The sequence below is a fragment of the Hyaena hyaena genome, unplaced genomic scaffold (assembly GCF_003009895.1).
Source record: "Hyaena hyaena isolate Hyena2069 unplaced genomic scaffold, ASM300989v1 scaffold_1030, whole genome shotgun sequence".
In the NCBI taxonomy this organism is placed as follows: Eukaryota; Metazoa; Chordata; class Mammalia; order Carnivora; family Hyaenidae; genus Hyaena; species Hyaena hyaena.
The window spans coordinates 475766-492436 of record NW_024081660.1 but is presented as its reverse complement, the minus strand read 5'-3'; the positions used below and the strand labels follow the sequence as shown (position 1 = coordinate 492436).

Genomic DNA, 16671 nt, shown 5'->3' with positions numbered 1-16671 from the left:
TGTGCTGGGGTCTGTGCAGGACCCCAAATCCCAGCTTCTGCCCTTCCCAGCCCAGGCTGCCTCAGGTGGTGATCCTGTCTGATTTCCTACCTGGCCCTTCTAATGTCCCAGCCTCTTCTAGAGTCCCTAATGCTCTGGAATCCTCCGTCCACTCCCTCCATGACCTATCACTCCTGTTTTATACACCCAAGAGGTATGGGAGGGACTCCATCCTTAGCAGGATGTACGGGGTGTGGGTCCAGAAGGAGGTCTATCTGGGAGGATGCTGACCCCGGCCACCCCTTTCCCCTCCCAACCAGACATACGGGCTAGATAAGGTGACCTTAGTTGCTGAAGGGAGGAGCAGAGGTCAAGGGGACAGGGCATAGATGAAAAACCGAGGCAAAAGGTCAAAGATGCGGTGAAGGGATCTTGGGTGGGGGCAGGTGTGCAGCAGGGAACACCACGATGTCCGAGCGAAAGCGCCGCCAGCTCACTGGCAGAACCCCCTGAGCACTGCGGCCATGAGTCTGAGCTGTCTCCGCAGCTAGCCCAGTCCGGGGCCATCCCTCCCTCCCTGGGGCCCTTCCCCACCCAAGTGGGGTTGCCATGCCTTAAACAAGGGTGGCTGCAAGGGACATCTCAGAGAGTAAGCACAGAGTAAGGGTTCCTTTGTAGGACCCAGTGTCCTGTCTTCTCTGGCATCCCCTGTCCCTTGGGGTCTTACATCCTGGCCTCCCCACTCCAATTGGCAGCCTTCCTTAACCTCTTGGAGCCCAAGCAGGATGTCCCAGGGCCCATCCCCAAGCAGCGACCTGCCCTGCCTGGTGGGAGGCTTGAGACCCTGAGGGAGGGCTCAGAATGTTAGTCCTTTGGCCTGTGGCCACTCCCACTGCGATGGGGCTCCAAACTCCTCACCCCCAGACCTCACCAGCAGTTGCCATAGTAACCCCTAGGTCCTCTTGGGAAATGGATGTGCTCAGAAACCAGGGGCCTCCCCCGAGGGTCACAGGCAAAAAAGCCACATTCCCCATCTTTAGCTGCCACCCGGTGTTTCATCTCATCGTTAGAAATGTCAGACTCCTCAGGATCACCTGGGTTCCTGTGCAGACTGAAAAAGTGCAGGCTTTTCTCCCACTTCCTGGAAGCCAGAGGGCTGGATGCCCTACCCCCAAGTGGCTCTGTCCAAGGGACAGTCAGACTTCGGTCCTCTGCCCCCTTGGACATTTGCAGAGCACCCACTGCTAGCCACCCCCCGCCCCCGCACACCCATGTCCCTCACTATTTCACCCCCACCAAGACCCACCTCGCAGACCCCTTCCTCCACCACAGTCATGTAGAAATTCACATTTCAAAAAATAAATTTTATTTTCGCTCTCCTTTTTTGAGGGCAACTCAAAACTGAGAGACTCTAAGGGAATGCTCTGGAACGAAATCTGAGGAGAAAGCAAGAAACCCCGTGTTAGAGGCAGACTCAGCTCCCAGTCACCAAGGCTTTGTGGGGCGAGGATGGTTCTTACCAGCGTCTGCCAGCCTGTCTCTGTTCTGGATCTGCATGTTCTCCCTGGGGGTGGTGGGAAAGAGAGGAGGGTCGGTGCCCACGCCCCTGCAGACTCGTCCCCACCCACCCCTGCTCATCCCCTTTCCCAGAACTCACCTCCTCCTCCTCTTCCTGGAAACACATTCTCTGGTTACTGCCGGCACTATGACTACCACAGGCACAAGCATCCCCGACAGGATGGCCACAAAGTTGGATGCTTCTGGGGTGCGGGGGGCAGAACAGAGGGATGTGGGGGAGGAGACACTCCCTTTTGCTCCTAAGTTGCCACCCAGAAAGGACTGTAACCCCTGAATCCCTGAGTGTGACTAGTTCTCCCTCCAGAAGGCCTTGGCACCATATGCCCAGGATCTCTTTTGTGTTTCTGGACACATAACTACCATGCTTGGTAAAGGGGTTCTTGGTCCAGCTGGCCCCCTAGAGTCCAGGGTATCATCGTGGCCAGTGCTTCTTGATGAGCAGCCCTGGAATCACTTCTAAAATTTCTTTTTAATGTTTATTTATTTTTGAGAGAGAGAGTGTGAGCAAGTGGGGGAGGTGCAGAGAGAGAGAGAGGACACAGAATGTGAAGCAGGCTCCAGGCTCTGAGCTGTCAGCACAGAGCCCGATGTGGGTCTTGAACCCTCGAACCATGAGATCATGACCTGAGTCGAAGTCCGACACTTAACCAACTAAGCCACCCAGGCGCTCCTGGAATCACTTCTATTTGTCATCTGGGAGCTTGTTAAAAATGCAAATTTCTGGGCCCACTCCAGACCTACTGAATCCAAACCTCTGGGTAGCAGGGAGTTGAGGGGGGAGTCCTAAAATGAACATGTGGAAAAAGCCACCCCCATCCATCCCACCTTGGATGAGAAGTGAGATAAAGTTGGAAAACCATGGGCCCAGAGGCTCAAGGGAATTCAAGTTTGGGATGGGGAGAAAGAGTCAAAGGTACTGGAGAGGCTTAGATGGATCCAAGATGGGACAGTATTAGCAGGGTGAGGCAAGGAGACCAGAGAAGGGAGCTGGGGTTCAGAGAGAAGATCCCAGAGGACAGCAGGTCCCCCTCATAATCGGGTTTCTCTTTCCACACACCCGCAGTCACCCAGTCACCCGCAGTCCAGAGGCAGATGGTCCTTTTGACGTAGCATCAGAAGATCAAAAGATCAACCGTAGCCTAATGCTATGTCACAATGCCTTTCACCTCACCTCACCATCTTATCTCCCATCATCACAAGAAGAAGGGGAAGAGAGAGACCACAGGCACATAACTTTTATTACGGTAATTGCTCTAATTGTTCTATTTGGTTGTTATTGTTAATCTCTGTGCCTAGTTGATAAACAAAACATCATACGTCTGCGTGTCCAGGAAAAAAACAGATGGGGTCCGGTGCTGCCTGTGGTTTCAGGCATCCACCTGGCTTTGGATGAGGGTCTTGGAGGAAAGTACCCCCAAAAGATTAGTAGTGGGCGGCTACTGTATGTCAGTAGGGGATGGGCATGGGGATTTGGAGTCTTTGGAAGTCCTCGTCTTGCTAATCTCCAGGGAGCATATTATGTTCTTATGTTTTCTATAGTGCATGTTATATTAAGAATATATTATCCATCTGTTATAGATGTGTAATAGGCATCCATTATATGTTCATATTATATATATGGGGTAATGCTGTAGCAATTGGTGGTGGGGAAGGGGCTGTGCGGAGACAGGGTCTGGGATGAAGTTCTTACCTGGTTTTCCAGGGGGTGGCGCATCCCGGGGCTCTGTGCAGAGGTGCCCCCCATAACCGAGTTCACATTCACAGGTGAAGTGGGTTCCCTGCTCCTGGCACCGCCCATCATTCTGACAGGGGTTCCGCAGACACGGGCTTTCTATGAGGATAAAGGGGATGATGGGGGGGGTGCCTCTAGGAGGCCACCCACAGCCAGGGAGGGGGGCTAGGGGCTGGGACTCCAGAGAGGAAAGTAGAGTCTCAAAGAGACTGGGCAGGGGTCCACCAGCCTGGCTTTCTTCCTTACTTTTTTTTTTCTCCTGAGCTTTAACATTTTTGATTAATTTGTTCTTATTTAAATCCAAGTTAGTTGGGGCGCCTGGGTGGCTCAGTCGGTTGAGCGTCCGACTTTGGCTCAGGTCATGAGCTCACTGTTCGTGGGTTCGAGCCCCGTGTCGGGCTCTGTGCTGGCAGCTAGCTCAGAGCCTGGAGCCTGCTTCGGATTTTGTGTCTCCCTCTTTCTCTGACCCCTCCCTGCTCACTCACTCTCTCTCTCTCTCTCTCTCAAAAATAAATAAAACATTAAAAAAAAATTTAAATCCAAGTTAGTTAACGTGTACACCAGCCTGCCTTTCAAACCTGGCTCTACACTCACTAGCCCTGGGCTCTGGAGGAAGTGCTCACCCTCTGCACTTTCTCCACCTATACATCAGGGATGTGGAGTAAGGACCAAAGACCATGGAAAGCTAATGCTGGGCAAAGGCTCCAGCACAGTGCCTGGCAGAGGGCAGCCCTTCACTGCACACAGTTTCTTTCTCTCTGCCCCTCCCAAAAAAGGAGAGAGTGTGGGATGAAATGGCCCAACCTCCTGACATCGAAGGGGAGAGTCACAGGGCTGAGAGGGATGATCCTCCATCCAGCTCTCCCCCCAACACAAGGGGGCAGCTTGAAGCCAAGGGGAGGTCTGGGCTCACCTCGGAAACAGCCACGAGTGAGGTTCCCCAGGGTGCAGATCTCCCCAGCGCGGCAGCGGAGGGGCTCACACAGCAGCACCCCTGAGCTGGCGCAAGTGCAGCGCTGAGAGCAATCCTCAGTCACAAAGCTGTCACCCCGCTGGAGAGGGGAGAAGGGCCGGGAGGAGAAGGTCTGGTTTTTCTCCCTCCTCTGGCTCTCCTGCCCCCGCAAGGGCCTCCCACTCCCAACCTGGACCTGGTAGTAGATGCCGTTGCTGGTGCAGCCACAGTGGTCCAGGGGAAGGCTCCGGGCGCCACTGTAGACATAGCCAGGGAGGGTGGCACAGCCTTCCACGCAGGGGCCCTCGCAGTCCCTAGGGGCTGCCGGGTTGGCACAGGAGGCTGGGCAGGGTGTCATACAGCTCTGATAGACGGTATTGGCTGGACACACCAAGGCTGATGGGAAAGTCATAGTGAGAAGGTGGCCAGGCTGGGGCCAACCCCACAGATATGGGGAATGTGGGGCTGGAAGCTGGAGCGGGGAACAAGGTCATCTGACAGAACCCAGAGCTTGGTAAAGGCCAGGAAGCCAGAAGTGTGGGTTGGCTCTGTGTGTCTTTCTGTCTGTGACATTAAAGCGTGCTAAGGAAGTGGAGAAGCAAAGCGGGGCATTGGCGGCAAGAAGGAGCGAGAAGGAGCGGGATGGGCGACAGGGGTGGGTGGGGTGCAGCTTCCTGGGTGGGGCAGAGAGGGAGGCTGGGTCAGGAGGACTCGGATGTGGTGAGTGGAGGGAGGGATGGAGAAGCACGGCGGGAAGCTCAAGGGGGCAGGAGTGGGGGCTCAGGGCCGAGCAGGGGACAGAAATGGCCAAGACGGCCAGGGACCAGCTGCTGGGGAAGGTCGGTGCCTCACCACAGCGGGTGCGGTCCCGCCAGCCGGCTGGGGTGGCGCCCGCCTCCTGGCAGATGATGGCATAGCCGCTGAGGACCTGGCAGCGAAGTTCCTCCTGCTCTGTGAGGGTCCGGGCAGCACACAGATCAAACACACAGTGCCTGGGGGCAGGAGGATGGTTGGGGGGCTGTCAGAGATGGGGAGGCAAGGACACCCAGCCCTGCAGAGGAGGACCCGGAAGCCCCAGCAGGAAGACATCAGGCGACATGTGTGAGTGTGAGTGTGAGCGTGAGCGTGTGTGTGATTGTGAGTGTGTGTTGGGGGGGAAGCGTATCACAAGGAACTGAAGCCACAGAGAGAAAGAAGTGAGCCAAACCAGAGCTCGGATCACAGATCTGGCAGCAGGACTCTGACAAAGGCCACTTCCATGTGGCCTGGGCCTTCGACTCACTCCTGGAAGGGCTCGGGGGCCACAGTCTGGTGACAGGCAGCAAAGGGGCCCTGGGGGTCCACCAGCACCCTACACGCCTGGGTGCTATTGATGAGCTTCAGCTGCTCCGGGCTGCATTCCGATGCGCGGGAGCCTGACTCCTCCCCTTCCTCCTCTTCCTCCTCCTGTATGGCCCTGGGGCAGAGACCCAGAGGGGATCATGTGAGGCCTGTGAGGACAGTGAACTCTGGAAGGACTGGGGAGGAGTTGCGGGGAGGCAAGGGCCCAGCCTGGGACCCGGAGGACCGCTGCCCCCACAGCTGGTCTGAGAGGCAGGGGCAGAGTGAGATCAGGCAAGTCTGTCTGGGCTCTCAGCCTCGGGTGTCCTCCCCTGTTGAGGATACGGGGTGAGCGCGGTGTGGATACCGAGCCGAGGCTCACCTCCCTGGGCCCAGCACCCCCTGCTCAGAGGCCCCGCCTTCTCACCTGGAGAAGCGGGCGAGGCTCCCAACTGTTGCTCCCAACTGTTGTACCTCCCAACTGTTGCCAAAGCCGACAAGGTCTTGGGTGACGGTGCCACTGGGCAGCATGAAGTCATTCTTCTTGTTCCCGTCAAAGTTCCCGCACAGGCCACGCACGAGCCCCTTGTACTTGCTGGGCAGCGTGATCACTGCAGGAGGAAGGGGTGTCCAGAAGCGGAGCTCGCTGCCTCCTCTCCGCCCCTCCACGCTCATCCCCAGGCACTCGGGGCTCTGCTCCCATGGTAGGGGTCCCCTCACCATGGCTGGCCTGGGGACCATGTGGCTGTCCCAGCCCCATCTCCGAAACGTCCATCCTGCTCTCCCATCCCCCTCTCAGGTACCTGCATTTCGGCCTCCATCGAAGCTGACAAGCATCTCGAAGTCCGTGGTCATAAACAGGCGATGGCCCCGCAGGTTAACCTGCAGACGCTTATCGGGCTGGTAGGGGATGTCCACCTTCTGGTTGTTGACCTGGAGAAGACAGACAGGAGCCATGCAGTCTGGAGTCAGCCCGCCCCTCCTCTGCCTCTCTGCGTGGCTCCATGGCTCTCATTCCACAGAACGAGACACCCCAGTAAGCTTCGCTCCCCTACATCTCTCCTCCTTGGCAGAGTGGATGCCCCTGGTTCTCCTTCAGCCTGGCTCCACCTTCATGCTGCACATTCCCTCCTTCCCTCTCTCCTTGTCTCTCTCTAACCCTCTGGCTCCATCCCACTGCCCTCCTCTGCCTCATCCCATGAGGGGAGTGTGGCACTGATTCTGACTTCAATAACTAGGCAGCCCCGGCCAGGAACTTCCCAGAGCACATGGAACCCTGGCTTCACCTGTCTTCAGTGGCCTCCCGTGGCTCAGGCCTCCCTGCACCCCCCTGGCCGGGCCTGGCTCTTACCACGAGTTCCAGCTGAGCCCGGAGCTGGACTGTGTAGCCATAGATCATCACGATAATTTCGTGCAGGTAGATCGGGCTCCAGGATGAATACAGTTTGTTGCGCCCCTCTACGATCAGGGGGACCACCCCAGTGGGGAGTACATCCACTGTCTTTATCAGAGTATAGGTCATGCGGCCCCGGAAGAGGTAGGTGAGCCCATCAAATGTACGGTAATGGGGGTCCCCGTAAACTGAGCATTGTTCTGATGCTGCCGAGAAGGACCAACACTCAGAAGGGACCCTTCCCCGATAGAACAATGCTCAGAATTCCCCTAAGGCCCTGATGTCTCTGGTCACCCTCCCTCTGAGCCCCAGGTTCCCTGGCTATTTGATCTTCAACCTTCTTCCTTTCCCAGCCCTGATTAAAAATCGTGAGAGATCTCTCAGTCCCGTCCCCTCTGTTGGCACTTAACCTAGGAAATCCTAGGATCGGCCTCGGAGGAGATGAGAGCCCAAATGAGGGTGTAGCATGCCCCACCGCTGCCCATGCTGGGGCCCCTTCCCTCCCTAGACTTTCTCAGCCTGAGCCCCTTCTGGTCCTGCCTCTTGCTCACTCTCCTTAGTTGCCCCTCTTACTGTTAACATCACAGGTGCCAGTGCCGTCGGATTGGGGCTTGCAATGGGAGCCAGAGGGGCAGCTGAACTGCTGGCAGTGAACGGTTCCCAAAGTGCAGGCACACCTTCTGGTGCAGCGAATGGCAATCCAGGTTTTACCCTCCTACAGAAGCCACGGGAAGAAAGAGGGTGTGAGGAAGGAAGGGCCAGGTCTCTCTCTCCCTAGGCTCCCTGACTGTGGTCAGCCTAGGCCCACAGTCCGAATGGCTTACTTGGCCCACGCCAAAGGCAGTTATGGTACCACCTCCTAGAGGCATCTTGCTTGGTGTCCTATGTACGTTGTTCAGGAAATACTATTGGACCCGTCTTCCAGATGAGGAAACTGAGATCGCAGAGGTCCTCCGGCTCATGACTGGTACCCACAGGATTCAAACCAAGGCCACACCCCTCCCGCTATACCTCACCCCATCCCAGCTGTTTGGATTCCTCAGATCCAAAACCCAACCCGTGCACCCCCAGCCCAGCCCTGGCTGGACCCTACCCTGCTCTGTCTCCAGGCTGACAGAGACCCAGGCAAAGAGAAAATGCCAGCCTCAAGGTGTGGTCCCCACCCCTGCTTCCTGTCCCCACTCACAGGGAAGGAGCTGCCATAGTCGTCCGTGCAGCCACCACAGTGACTCCTGGGAACACACTGTTTCCCACTGAGCACGAAGCCAGACTGACAAATGCAGCCCTCCTTGCAGATGGTGGGGACTTGGGTGTCACTGCACTGGCGTGATAGGTCCACGCAGGAAGGTAAGCAGGAGGGAACGCAGGACGAATACTGGGTGTGGATGGGACATTCCAGAGCTGGGGAAGGGGGAGGATAAACAGTTACTGAGCATGGGCTCTGTGCCAGGCCCCAAGGAAAGAAAGGAGTAAGAATGGCCCTCCCTGTTCAGTGTGGGAGACAGAGGTCAGCCAGCAGCCCAGTGACCTTGATGTGTGTGGTCAGTAAGCATGTGACAGGCATGCGTGTGTAACAGGAGCAGCGAGGTGTTCACTCTGTTGCAGGATAGAGATAGAGCCCTGTAAGCAAAGTACCTGTGACTAAATGGTAATGTTCCTGGATAGCAAGAGTCTGCAACATAAAGAAGTCAGTTGTAGGGGCACCTGGGGGGCTCAGTCAGTTAAGTGTCCGACTTTGGCTCAGGTTATGATCCCACAGTTTGTGGGTTCGAGCCCCTCATCGGGCTCTGTGCTGACAGCTGGCTCAGAGCCTGGAACCTGTTTCAGATTCTGTGTCTCCCTCTCTCTCTGACCCTCCCCTGCTCACACTGTCTCTCTCTCTCTCTCAGAAATAAATAAAAACATTAAAAAAAAAAAGAAGTCAGTTGTCCTAAGTTAATTTATACATTTCAGATGACCCCAAGGAAACACACCAGTGGGATTTTGTATTGTTGTTTTAAATTTATTTATTTATTTTATGAGAGACAGAGACAGTGCGTGTTGGGGAGGGGCAGAGAGAGAGGAAGAGAGAGAAATCCCAAGCAGGCTCCCTGCTGTCAGGGGAGAGCCCTACACAGGGCTCTAACACAGGAACTGTGAAATCGGGACCTGAACTGAAACCAAGAGTCAGACGCTTAACCAACTGAGCCTCCCATGTACCCCCATTTTGCTTTTTTAAGAGGGCAAGAAAATATTAAAGTGGAGAGGAAGGTATAAACAAACCAGAAAAACCAAGAAAAGTCTTCAAAAAATGAAAGAAAAGAAAAGAAAGAGCAGTGTGTACTGAGTGTCCCTACCAGAAATGTAAACACAATTGAAACGCTCAATGATCACAATACTGGGTTATTAGTAAGTGAAGACAGAGCAGAGGAAGGAGAAAGAAGACCAGATAGGGACCAAATACATATTGGAATTTAGTATAGAATAAATCATGGCATTGGGGCGCCTGGGTGGCTTAGTCGGTTAAGTGTCCGACTTTCGCTTAGGTCATGATCTCGCGGTTCGTGGGTTTGAGCCCCGCGTCAGACTCTGTGCTGACTGCCGGCTCGGAGCCTAGAGCCTGTTTCAGTCTGTGACTCCCTCTCTCTCTGACCCTCCCCTGCTCACGCTGTCTCTCTCTCTCCTAGAAATAAATAAAAATATTTAAAAAAAAGAATAAATCATGGCATCTCAGGCAGTAGGGAAAAAAGAGACAGGTCATTTAAGATGCTGGGGAAAAAAATAAAAGCAAATATGATTCACATCTCATACTGTGCACCAGGATCAAAGTCCCTATGGATTAAACATTTAAATATAAAAAAAGAAACCATAGGGCTGGCTTGGTCAGTAGCCCTACGCTGAGTTTAGAACTTACTTTAAAAAAATTAGAAAGAAACCATAAAAATGCTGAAGCAGGGGCTCAGTCAGTTGAATGTCCGATCCTGACCTCAGCTCAGGTCATGATCTCATGGTTAGTGGGTTCAAGCCCCAGGGTGAGCTCTGACTGACAGTGCAGAGCCTGCTTGGGATTCTGTCTCTCCCTCTCTCTGTCCCTTCCCTGCTTGTACTCTCCCTCTCTCTCTCAAAATAAATAAACTTTTAAAAAAATGCTGAGGCAGGGGCGCCTGGGTGGCTTAGTCGGTTAAGCGTCCGACTTTCGCTTAGGTCATGATCTCACGGTTCGTGGGTTCGAGCCCCGCGTCGGGCTCTGTGCTGACTGCCAGCTCAGAGCCTGGAGCCTGTTTCAGTCTGTGACTCCCTCTCTCTCTGACCCTCCCCTGCTTGCACTGTCTCTCTCTCTCTCTCCTAGAAATAAATAAAAAACATTAAAAAATTTAAAAAAATTAAAAAAAAAATGCTGAGGCAAAACATGCACAAATTCTTTTTTTAATAAAAAATTTTATGTTTATTTATTTGTTTTGAGAGAGAGATGGAGAGCACAAGTAGGGGAAGGGCAGAGAGAGAGGGGGAGAGAATCCAAATCAGGCTCCCCCCTGTCAGCACAGAACCTGATGGGCGGCTCGAACCCACTAACTGAGATCATGACCTGGGCCAAAGTCGCTTCACTGACTGAGCCATCCAGGGGCCCATGAGCAAATTCTTTTTTGGGTATGGCATTTATAACTATAGCTCCAAACGCAGAAGCCACAGAACAAAGACTAGCATATGCTACGCCCCTACAGACACATATCTCTTTTATTTGCATGACCAAAAAAGTCAAAGATTAAAAAAAAAAAGGAACTGGAAAAATGTTTGTAGCTCATAACACTAATAGAGGGCTGCTTACTCTCTCTGATAGGTAAAGGACCTCCATGAGATAGTCTGATAAAAGCTAAGGAGCCAGTGGGGAAAAAATGGTGAAGGGATATGAAGACAGAGTTCCCAGGAAAAGAAGTTCAAACAACTCCCAAACATATGGAAGAATGCATAACCTCGCTCATAGGGAAAATGCAAATTCAGACTGTCTTTTTCATGTATCAATTGGCAAAGGTTCCCAAGTGTGACAATGTGTGGTGTTGGCGAGGCTGTGGGGAATCAGGCACTCTCCCTTGTTGCTGGTGGGAATGTAAACTCCTCACCCACTATGGAAAGCCAACTGGCAACATTTCTCAGAAGAGCGAATGCAAACAGTCCTTCATCTGGCATCCCACCCCAGGAATTTATCCTACGGACAGACTCACCCATAGAAAATCATAACTGCACAAGGTTATCCAATGCAGTGCTGTCTACGGTAACAATTGGAAAAAGCTAGAAAGTCTGTCAACAGGAGACTAGTTAAATAAATTAGGACAAACAAGGAGAGCCTGGCTGGCTCTATCTGTGGAGCATGCAACTCTTGATCTCGGGGTTGTGAGTTTGAGCCCCACATTGGGTGTCGAGATTAGTTAAAAATAGAATCTTTAAAAAAATTATGACACAAGGCACCTATGTGGCTCAGTCTGTTAGGCGTCCAACTCTTGATTTTGGCTCAGGTCATGATCTCACGGTTTGTTGGTTTGAGCACGTTGGCGGGCTCTGCACTGATGGGGTGGAGCCTACTTGGGATTCTCTCTCTTTCTCTCTCTCTTTCTGCCCTTCCCTCACTTCTCTTTCTCTCTCTCTCTCTCTCTCTGCCCTTCCCTCACTTGTGTTCTCTCTCTCTTAAAAATAAACAAACATTTAAAACATTATGACGGGGTGCCTGGATGGCTCAGTGGGTTAAGTGTCTGACTTCGGCTCAGGTCATGATTACACGGTTCATGGGTTCAAGCCCCGCGTCGGGCTCTGTGCTGACAGCTAGCTCAGAGCCTGGCGCCTGTTTTGGATTCTGTGCCTCCCTCTCTCTCTGACCCTCCCCTGCTCACGCTGTCTCTCTCTCTCTCTCTCTCAGAAATAAATAAAACATTTAAAAATTAAAAAAAAAAAATTATGACAGGTGCGCCTGGCTGGCTCAGTCATTTGAGAGTCTGACTCTTGATTTCAGCTCAGGTCGTGATCCCAGAGTCGTGGGCTTGAGCAGCGGGGAGCCTGCTTAAGATTCTCTCTCTCCCTCTGCTCCTCTTCCCAACTCCCACACATGACCTCTAAACAAATAAAACTTATGACAAATGAATTTTCATGTAATAATGCGATATCACAGAGCTGCAAGAGAGAATGAGGGCGTTCCTTAGCACATCTGATGTGAAAGGATCTCCAAGCTAGATTACCAAGCTAGCAAGATACAATGCAATCTACTGTGTCTCGTATGCTATTTGTAAAAAAAAAAAAAAAAAAAAAATTGATTTATATTTGTTTCTATGGGTATTAAGTAGAAGATCTTTGGAAAAACACTCAGATGCTGATAAGGGCAGGCTGTGACCTGGGCCCAGAGGGTCTGGGGGGAGGGAGACTCTTCACTGGCAATCTTTTTTGTTTTTTTTTTTTTAAATTTATTCTTTTAGTAATCTCCACACCCAACATGGGGCTTGAACTCATGACCCCAACATCAAGAACTGCATGGTCTTCCAGCTGAGCCACCCATGCGCCCTGGGCAATCTTTTAATACGTTAAAAGTTCCTGAACCATGTGAATGCGTCACATCCTAAAAACACACTAACCACTGTCTTAAAGTTCAAAAGGTTCTGGAATTATATAGTGGTGATGGTTGCAGAACCTCATAAATACCCTAGAACACAATGAATTGTATTTTTAAAGTGGTGACTATTATGGTATGTGGATTTTAATTTGAAGAAAATAACGTTAAGAGCTACAGAAGGATGCCCAGGAGTCTGCCAGGAGGCGAGAAGAAGGACCTTTCCAGGTCAGGGAGCGGTATGGATAAAGGCAAGGAGGGGTGTGGAAAGGCAAGGCCCCTGTGTGCCATCCGCATCCCCGGGGTTGGGGCACTGGCGAAGACATTGCTGCAAAGGAGCCACGTCGGAACAATGAGGTCAGACGCAGGTTGGGCACAACCCAAAAGGAAGACAGGGAGCTTTTAAGGGATACAAAGACGGAATGGAGGCGTGGGAGCACTCTGGGGTGATTGTAGGGGACACTCACGGCAGAAACTGCTGTTTCTCCAGATTGGGGGCTGGAGCCCCTGGGCCCGGCAGGCAGCTGCAAAGTTTTCCAGAGATTCACAGAGGGCATGGTTTAGGCCTCCGAACTGACAGAGGTTGTGGGTACAGTTGAGAAGGAAGGGCCTGAGGAACACGTTGGTGGCACATTTAGTCCAGGCCAGAGTCTGAAAGGCCGCCTGGCACTGTTCCTGAGCTCTGGCGAGGTCATCGCTCCTGCAGTTTATATTCTGATTCTGCAGCTGTATGGCTCGGGTTTCCTGGCTCTCTTTTTGGCAACTGCAGAGGAGACAAGGGTCATCATAGGGACAGCCACGGCCCCACCTATGAAAATGACCTGGCACTCCCAAGTGACTCAGAAGACCCCCTTGTCTTGTCTTCCCCAGGAAGCTGGTCTGAGCTCTGGCCACCTTCCGGCAGCCTCAGTCCCTCCCCACACTCTGAAGCCAAGAAAGGAAAGCTCCCGTGTCCCCAGATAGGTTCCGGAGACCCAGAAAGCATCCTATGTTGAGTTGCACACACATAGGAACGCCCCAGTCTTCCATCCCGGGTGCACCATACGGTCTGGGTTCCCAACTCTTGTTCCTATGAAAGGTTAGAGGCTTTGGGGACAATTAATTACTTTGGGTGAGACTCCTTATCTTGCCAACTCTCCACAAATTCAGTGTCATTCTGGGCTAATTCGTCATTGGGCATCATGAGCTCATCCTCCTCCTCACCATTGAAGTTTCCACACAAGCCACAGACCTGGGTGGGCGAAAGATTTCTCAGAGCCAGGGAGGCAAAAGAGCCTTTTTTGGGGAGGCCTGGGTGGCTCAGTCTGTTGGGCGTTCAACTTTGGCTCAGGTCATGATCTCATAGTTTGTGGGTTTGAGCCCTGTACTGGGCTCGCAGCTGTCAGCATAGAGCCTGCTTCAAATCCTCTGTCTCCCTCTCCCTCTGCTCCCTACCCCCTTCCCACTCTCACTCGCTTTCTCTCTCTCTCAAAGAAAAAAAATTTTTAAAGAAAAGAGCTTTTTTCATCGGGGCCCGAATTTCCACTCCTAAGAAAAAGGCGCACTCCCAGCCCTCCTCCAGTCTGGGGAGTGACTGGTTAGGTCTGGAGAGGGCTCGGCACCCTCTTGAGACAGATTTCCCTGGAGAAAAGCCAGAGGATTCCCCCACCTTTTGGTAATAGGCTCCAGGGAGCTGGACCTCAAAGAAATCTTTGCCATCAAACTTGACCTGGACCCCGATGTTAAAAGAGAGTATGGTGTTGTTGCCAACAACACGGATTCTGAGCCCTCGGATCTCGGTGGTCAAGGGAAAGGTGACCTGTGTGCCGTTGATCTACAGAGGAGGGCAGAGCAGGTGAGTGGGAAGAGGGACTGGAGCGCCCTCCCCAGAGCTGGCCTCCTCCCTTCCCGCCCATGCCACCTGGCTCACCAGCACACGCTGGTCCTTCATCAAGGTGATGAGGGTATTAAAGACATCAACGTTGACCTGGTTGAGGTAGGAAACAGCAGATTGGCCTTTCTTCTTCCCATACTTGACACTGATCTTGAAGAAAGGCAGGTCCATGGTGGAGTGGCACACTTTCACCAGGATGACAGTGCAGGTGTCCCTGATGGTACGGTAAGCGCCATCGAAGCTGAGGTACTGAGAGTGGTTAGAGGTGCGGCACACTCCCATACCTGGCCGAGAGAGAGGGGTTGCTGAGGAGTGGTCCAGCCTCCATAAGAACAAGAGCTCTCCCCATCTTCGAGGAGATGTGAAGGCGAAGGAAGGAGGCCCCTCAGGGAGGGAAGAAGAGGGGAAAAAAAAAAGGCTCAGTGGCCAGGCTAGGATGAGGCTTGGGGGTAGAGGGGGCGCTATTCTGTCAGAGAAGGTGGCATTGTAATGGGACTCATAACGTCCCATCTAAGTTCACGGCCGGGGCAGCCACGAGTGAACCTGAGGAGCTAGTCCCAATGGCACAGGGGTCATCATTCCTGGCCAGAAGTTCTTTGGGACACCAGACATAGGAGCCCGAGGGCCACAGATGACAGGAGAGGGGGTGGGGGAGTTGGGCAGAGGGGTCTTGGTGACGCTGGGGTCCCTCTGCGTTCAGGGGCCTTGTACCTGAAGCTCGGCAGCGTAGCAGCCCATCCAGGGGCCAGCACATCTGGCCAGGCTTGCAGGCAGTCTGCTGGCAGGAGATGGTGTTATAAGTGGAGCAGGTGCAAAGCCTGGCACAGCTGTTGTCCGTGTACCATCTCTCCCCGACCTGTGGGATGTGGGCATCAACAGAGCCAATGGAAGTTTGGAAGCCAGAGCTGTACAGAACCCTCTACCCCAGGCGCCCCCTCTGGCTTGCTCCCCTTGGCTGCTCGCCTCCATCCCGACTTTCTCAGCCTTTGGGCTTCTGGACTTGCTGCTCAGCCCCTACCACTGGCCCCACCACCTTGCTCCTTCACAGATGCTGAGACCTTCTGCTCCCCAGGCATGTGGAATTGCGGTCCGGCCTCTCACCGGGTGGTAGTAGCCCTCTTGGTCGATGCAGCCGCACTGGCTGAGGGGCACACAGGAGGTTCCGCTCAGGATGTGACCTTTCTGGCACTCACAGCCCTCTGTACAGGGCAGCGCTGCTGGGCAGTCTCTGCGGGCATTCAGGCTGAAGCAGGTGGCGGGGCAGGGGTTGGCACAGGAGCTGTAGCTGCTGCCGGATGCACACTTCAGAGCTAAGAAGAAACCAGTGTCAGAAAGGGCAGTGATTTCCAGCACCTTGAGCTCGGGGCATCGAGATTTCCCAGGGAATGTTCATCAGATGAATGGGTGAACAAAATGAGGTCTATCTACACAGTGGACTATTATTCAGTCTTTAAAAAGGCATTCTGGGGGTGCCTGGGTGGCTCAGTCAGTTAAACGTCTGACTTCGGCTCAGCTCGTGATCTCATGGTTCGTGAGTTTGAGCCCCGCGTCAGGCTCTGGGCTGACAGCTCTGAGCCTGCAGCCTGCTTCAGATTCTGTGCCTCCCTCTCTCTCTGCCCCTCTCCTCACGTTCTCTCTCGCCCAAAAATAAATTTTAAAAATTTTAATGAAATGAATAAACATTAAAAAATTTATTTTTCTTTTTTATCAAAATTTTTAAATGTTTTATTTATTTTTGAGAGAGAGAGAGAGCATGAGCAGGGGAGGATCAGAGAGAGAGTGAGGCATAGAATCCGAAACAGGCTCCAGGCTTTGAGCCGGCTGTCAGCACAGAGCCCGACGCGGGGCTCGAACCCACAAACCGCGAGGTCATGACCTGAGCCGAAGTTGGACGCTTAACCGACTGAGCCCCCCAGGAGCCCCAACACTGAAAACTTTTTTAAGTCATTAAGATGGGAAATTTTATGTTATGTATATTTTACCACAATAAAAAAAAAAAGAGTTCCCCGAAAAGAGAGGAAGGAAGAAAGGGAACAGAGCTGGCCCAGGTCAGAGGGGAAGGAGGCAGTAACCAAATGAAAGTGGAATGTCTTGGTGAGGAGAGAGTCAGATGGAGGAGGTTCCCAAGGCAGGGCAGACACATTGAGGGTGGGGGTTGGGTTGGAAGGGACTGGAAGGCAGGGAAGGGACGGGGATTCCACGTGAGGCTGAGGGCCAGGCTGTGAAGGAAGAACGGAGGAGCAGACTTCAAGGACAGGAGGAAAGAAAGGGGTTC

General features: G+C 53.0%; 1 protein-coding gene across 1 annotated transcript in view; it reads right to left on the bottom strand.

Annotated features, from left to right (window-relative positions):
• Window positions 1–1322: 1322 nt before the first annotated feature.
• Window positions 1323–16671, bottom strand: part of ZAN (zonadhesin) — a 38708-nt gene continuing 23359 nt past the window's right edge. The window contains 19 exon segments of the mRNA XM_039221913.1: window positions 1323–1415; window positions 1500–1543; window positions 1637–1739; window positions 3248–3388; window positions 4203–4341; window positions 4438–4637; window positions 5094–5233; window positions 5524–5697; window positions 5989–6172; window positions 6365–6494; window positions 6913–7154; window positions 7519–7669; window positions 8141–8355; window positions 12991–13286; window positions 13630–13754; window positions 14172–14336; window positions 14433–14680; window positions 15108–15252; window positions 15498–15706. Of these exon segments, the coding sequence (XP_039077844.1) occupies window positions 1375–1415; window positions 1500–1543; window positions 1637–1739; window positions 3248–3388; window positions 4203–4341; window positions 4438–4637; window positions 5094–5233; window positions 5524–5697; window positions 5989–6172; window positions 6365–6494; window positions 6913–7154; window positions 7519–7669; window positions 8141–8355; window positions 12991–13286; window positions 13630–13754; window positions 14172–14336; window positions 14433–14680; window positions 15108–15252; window positions 15498–15706 (3092 nt within the window). The 3' untranslated portion in view covers window positions 1323–1374.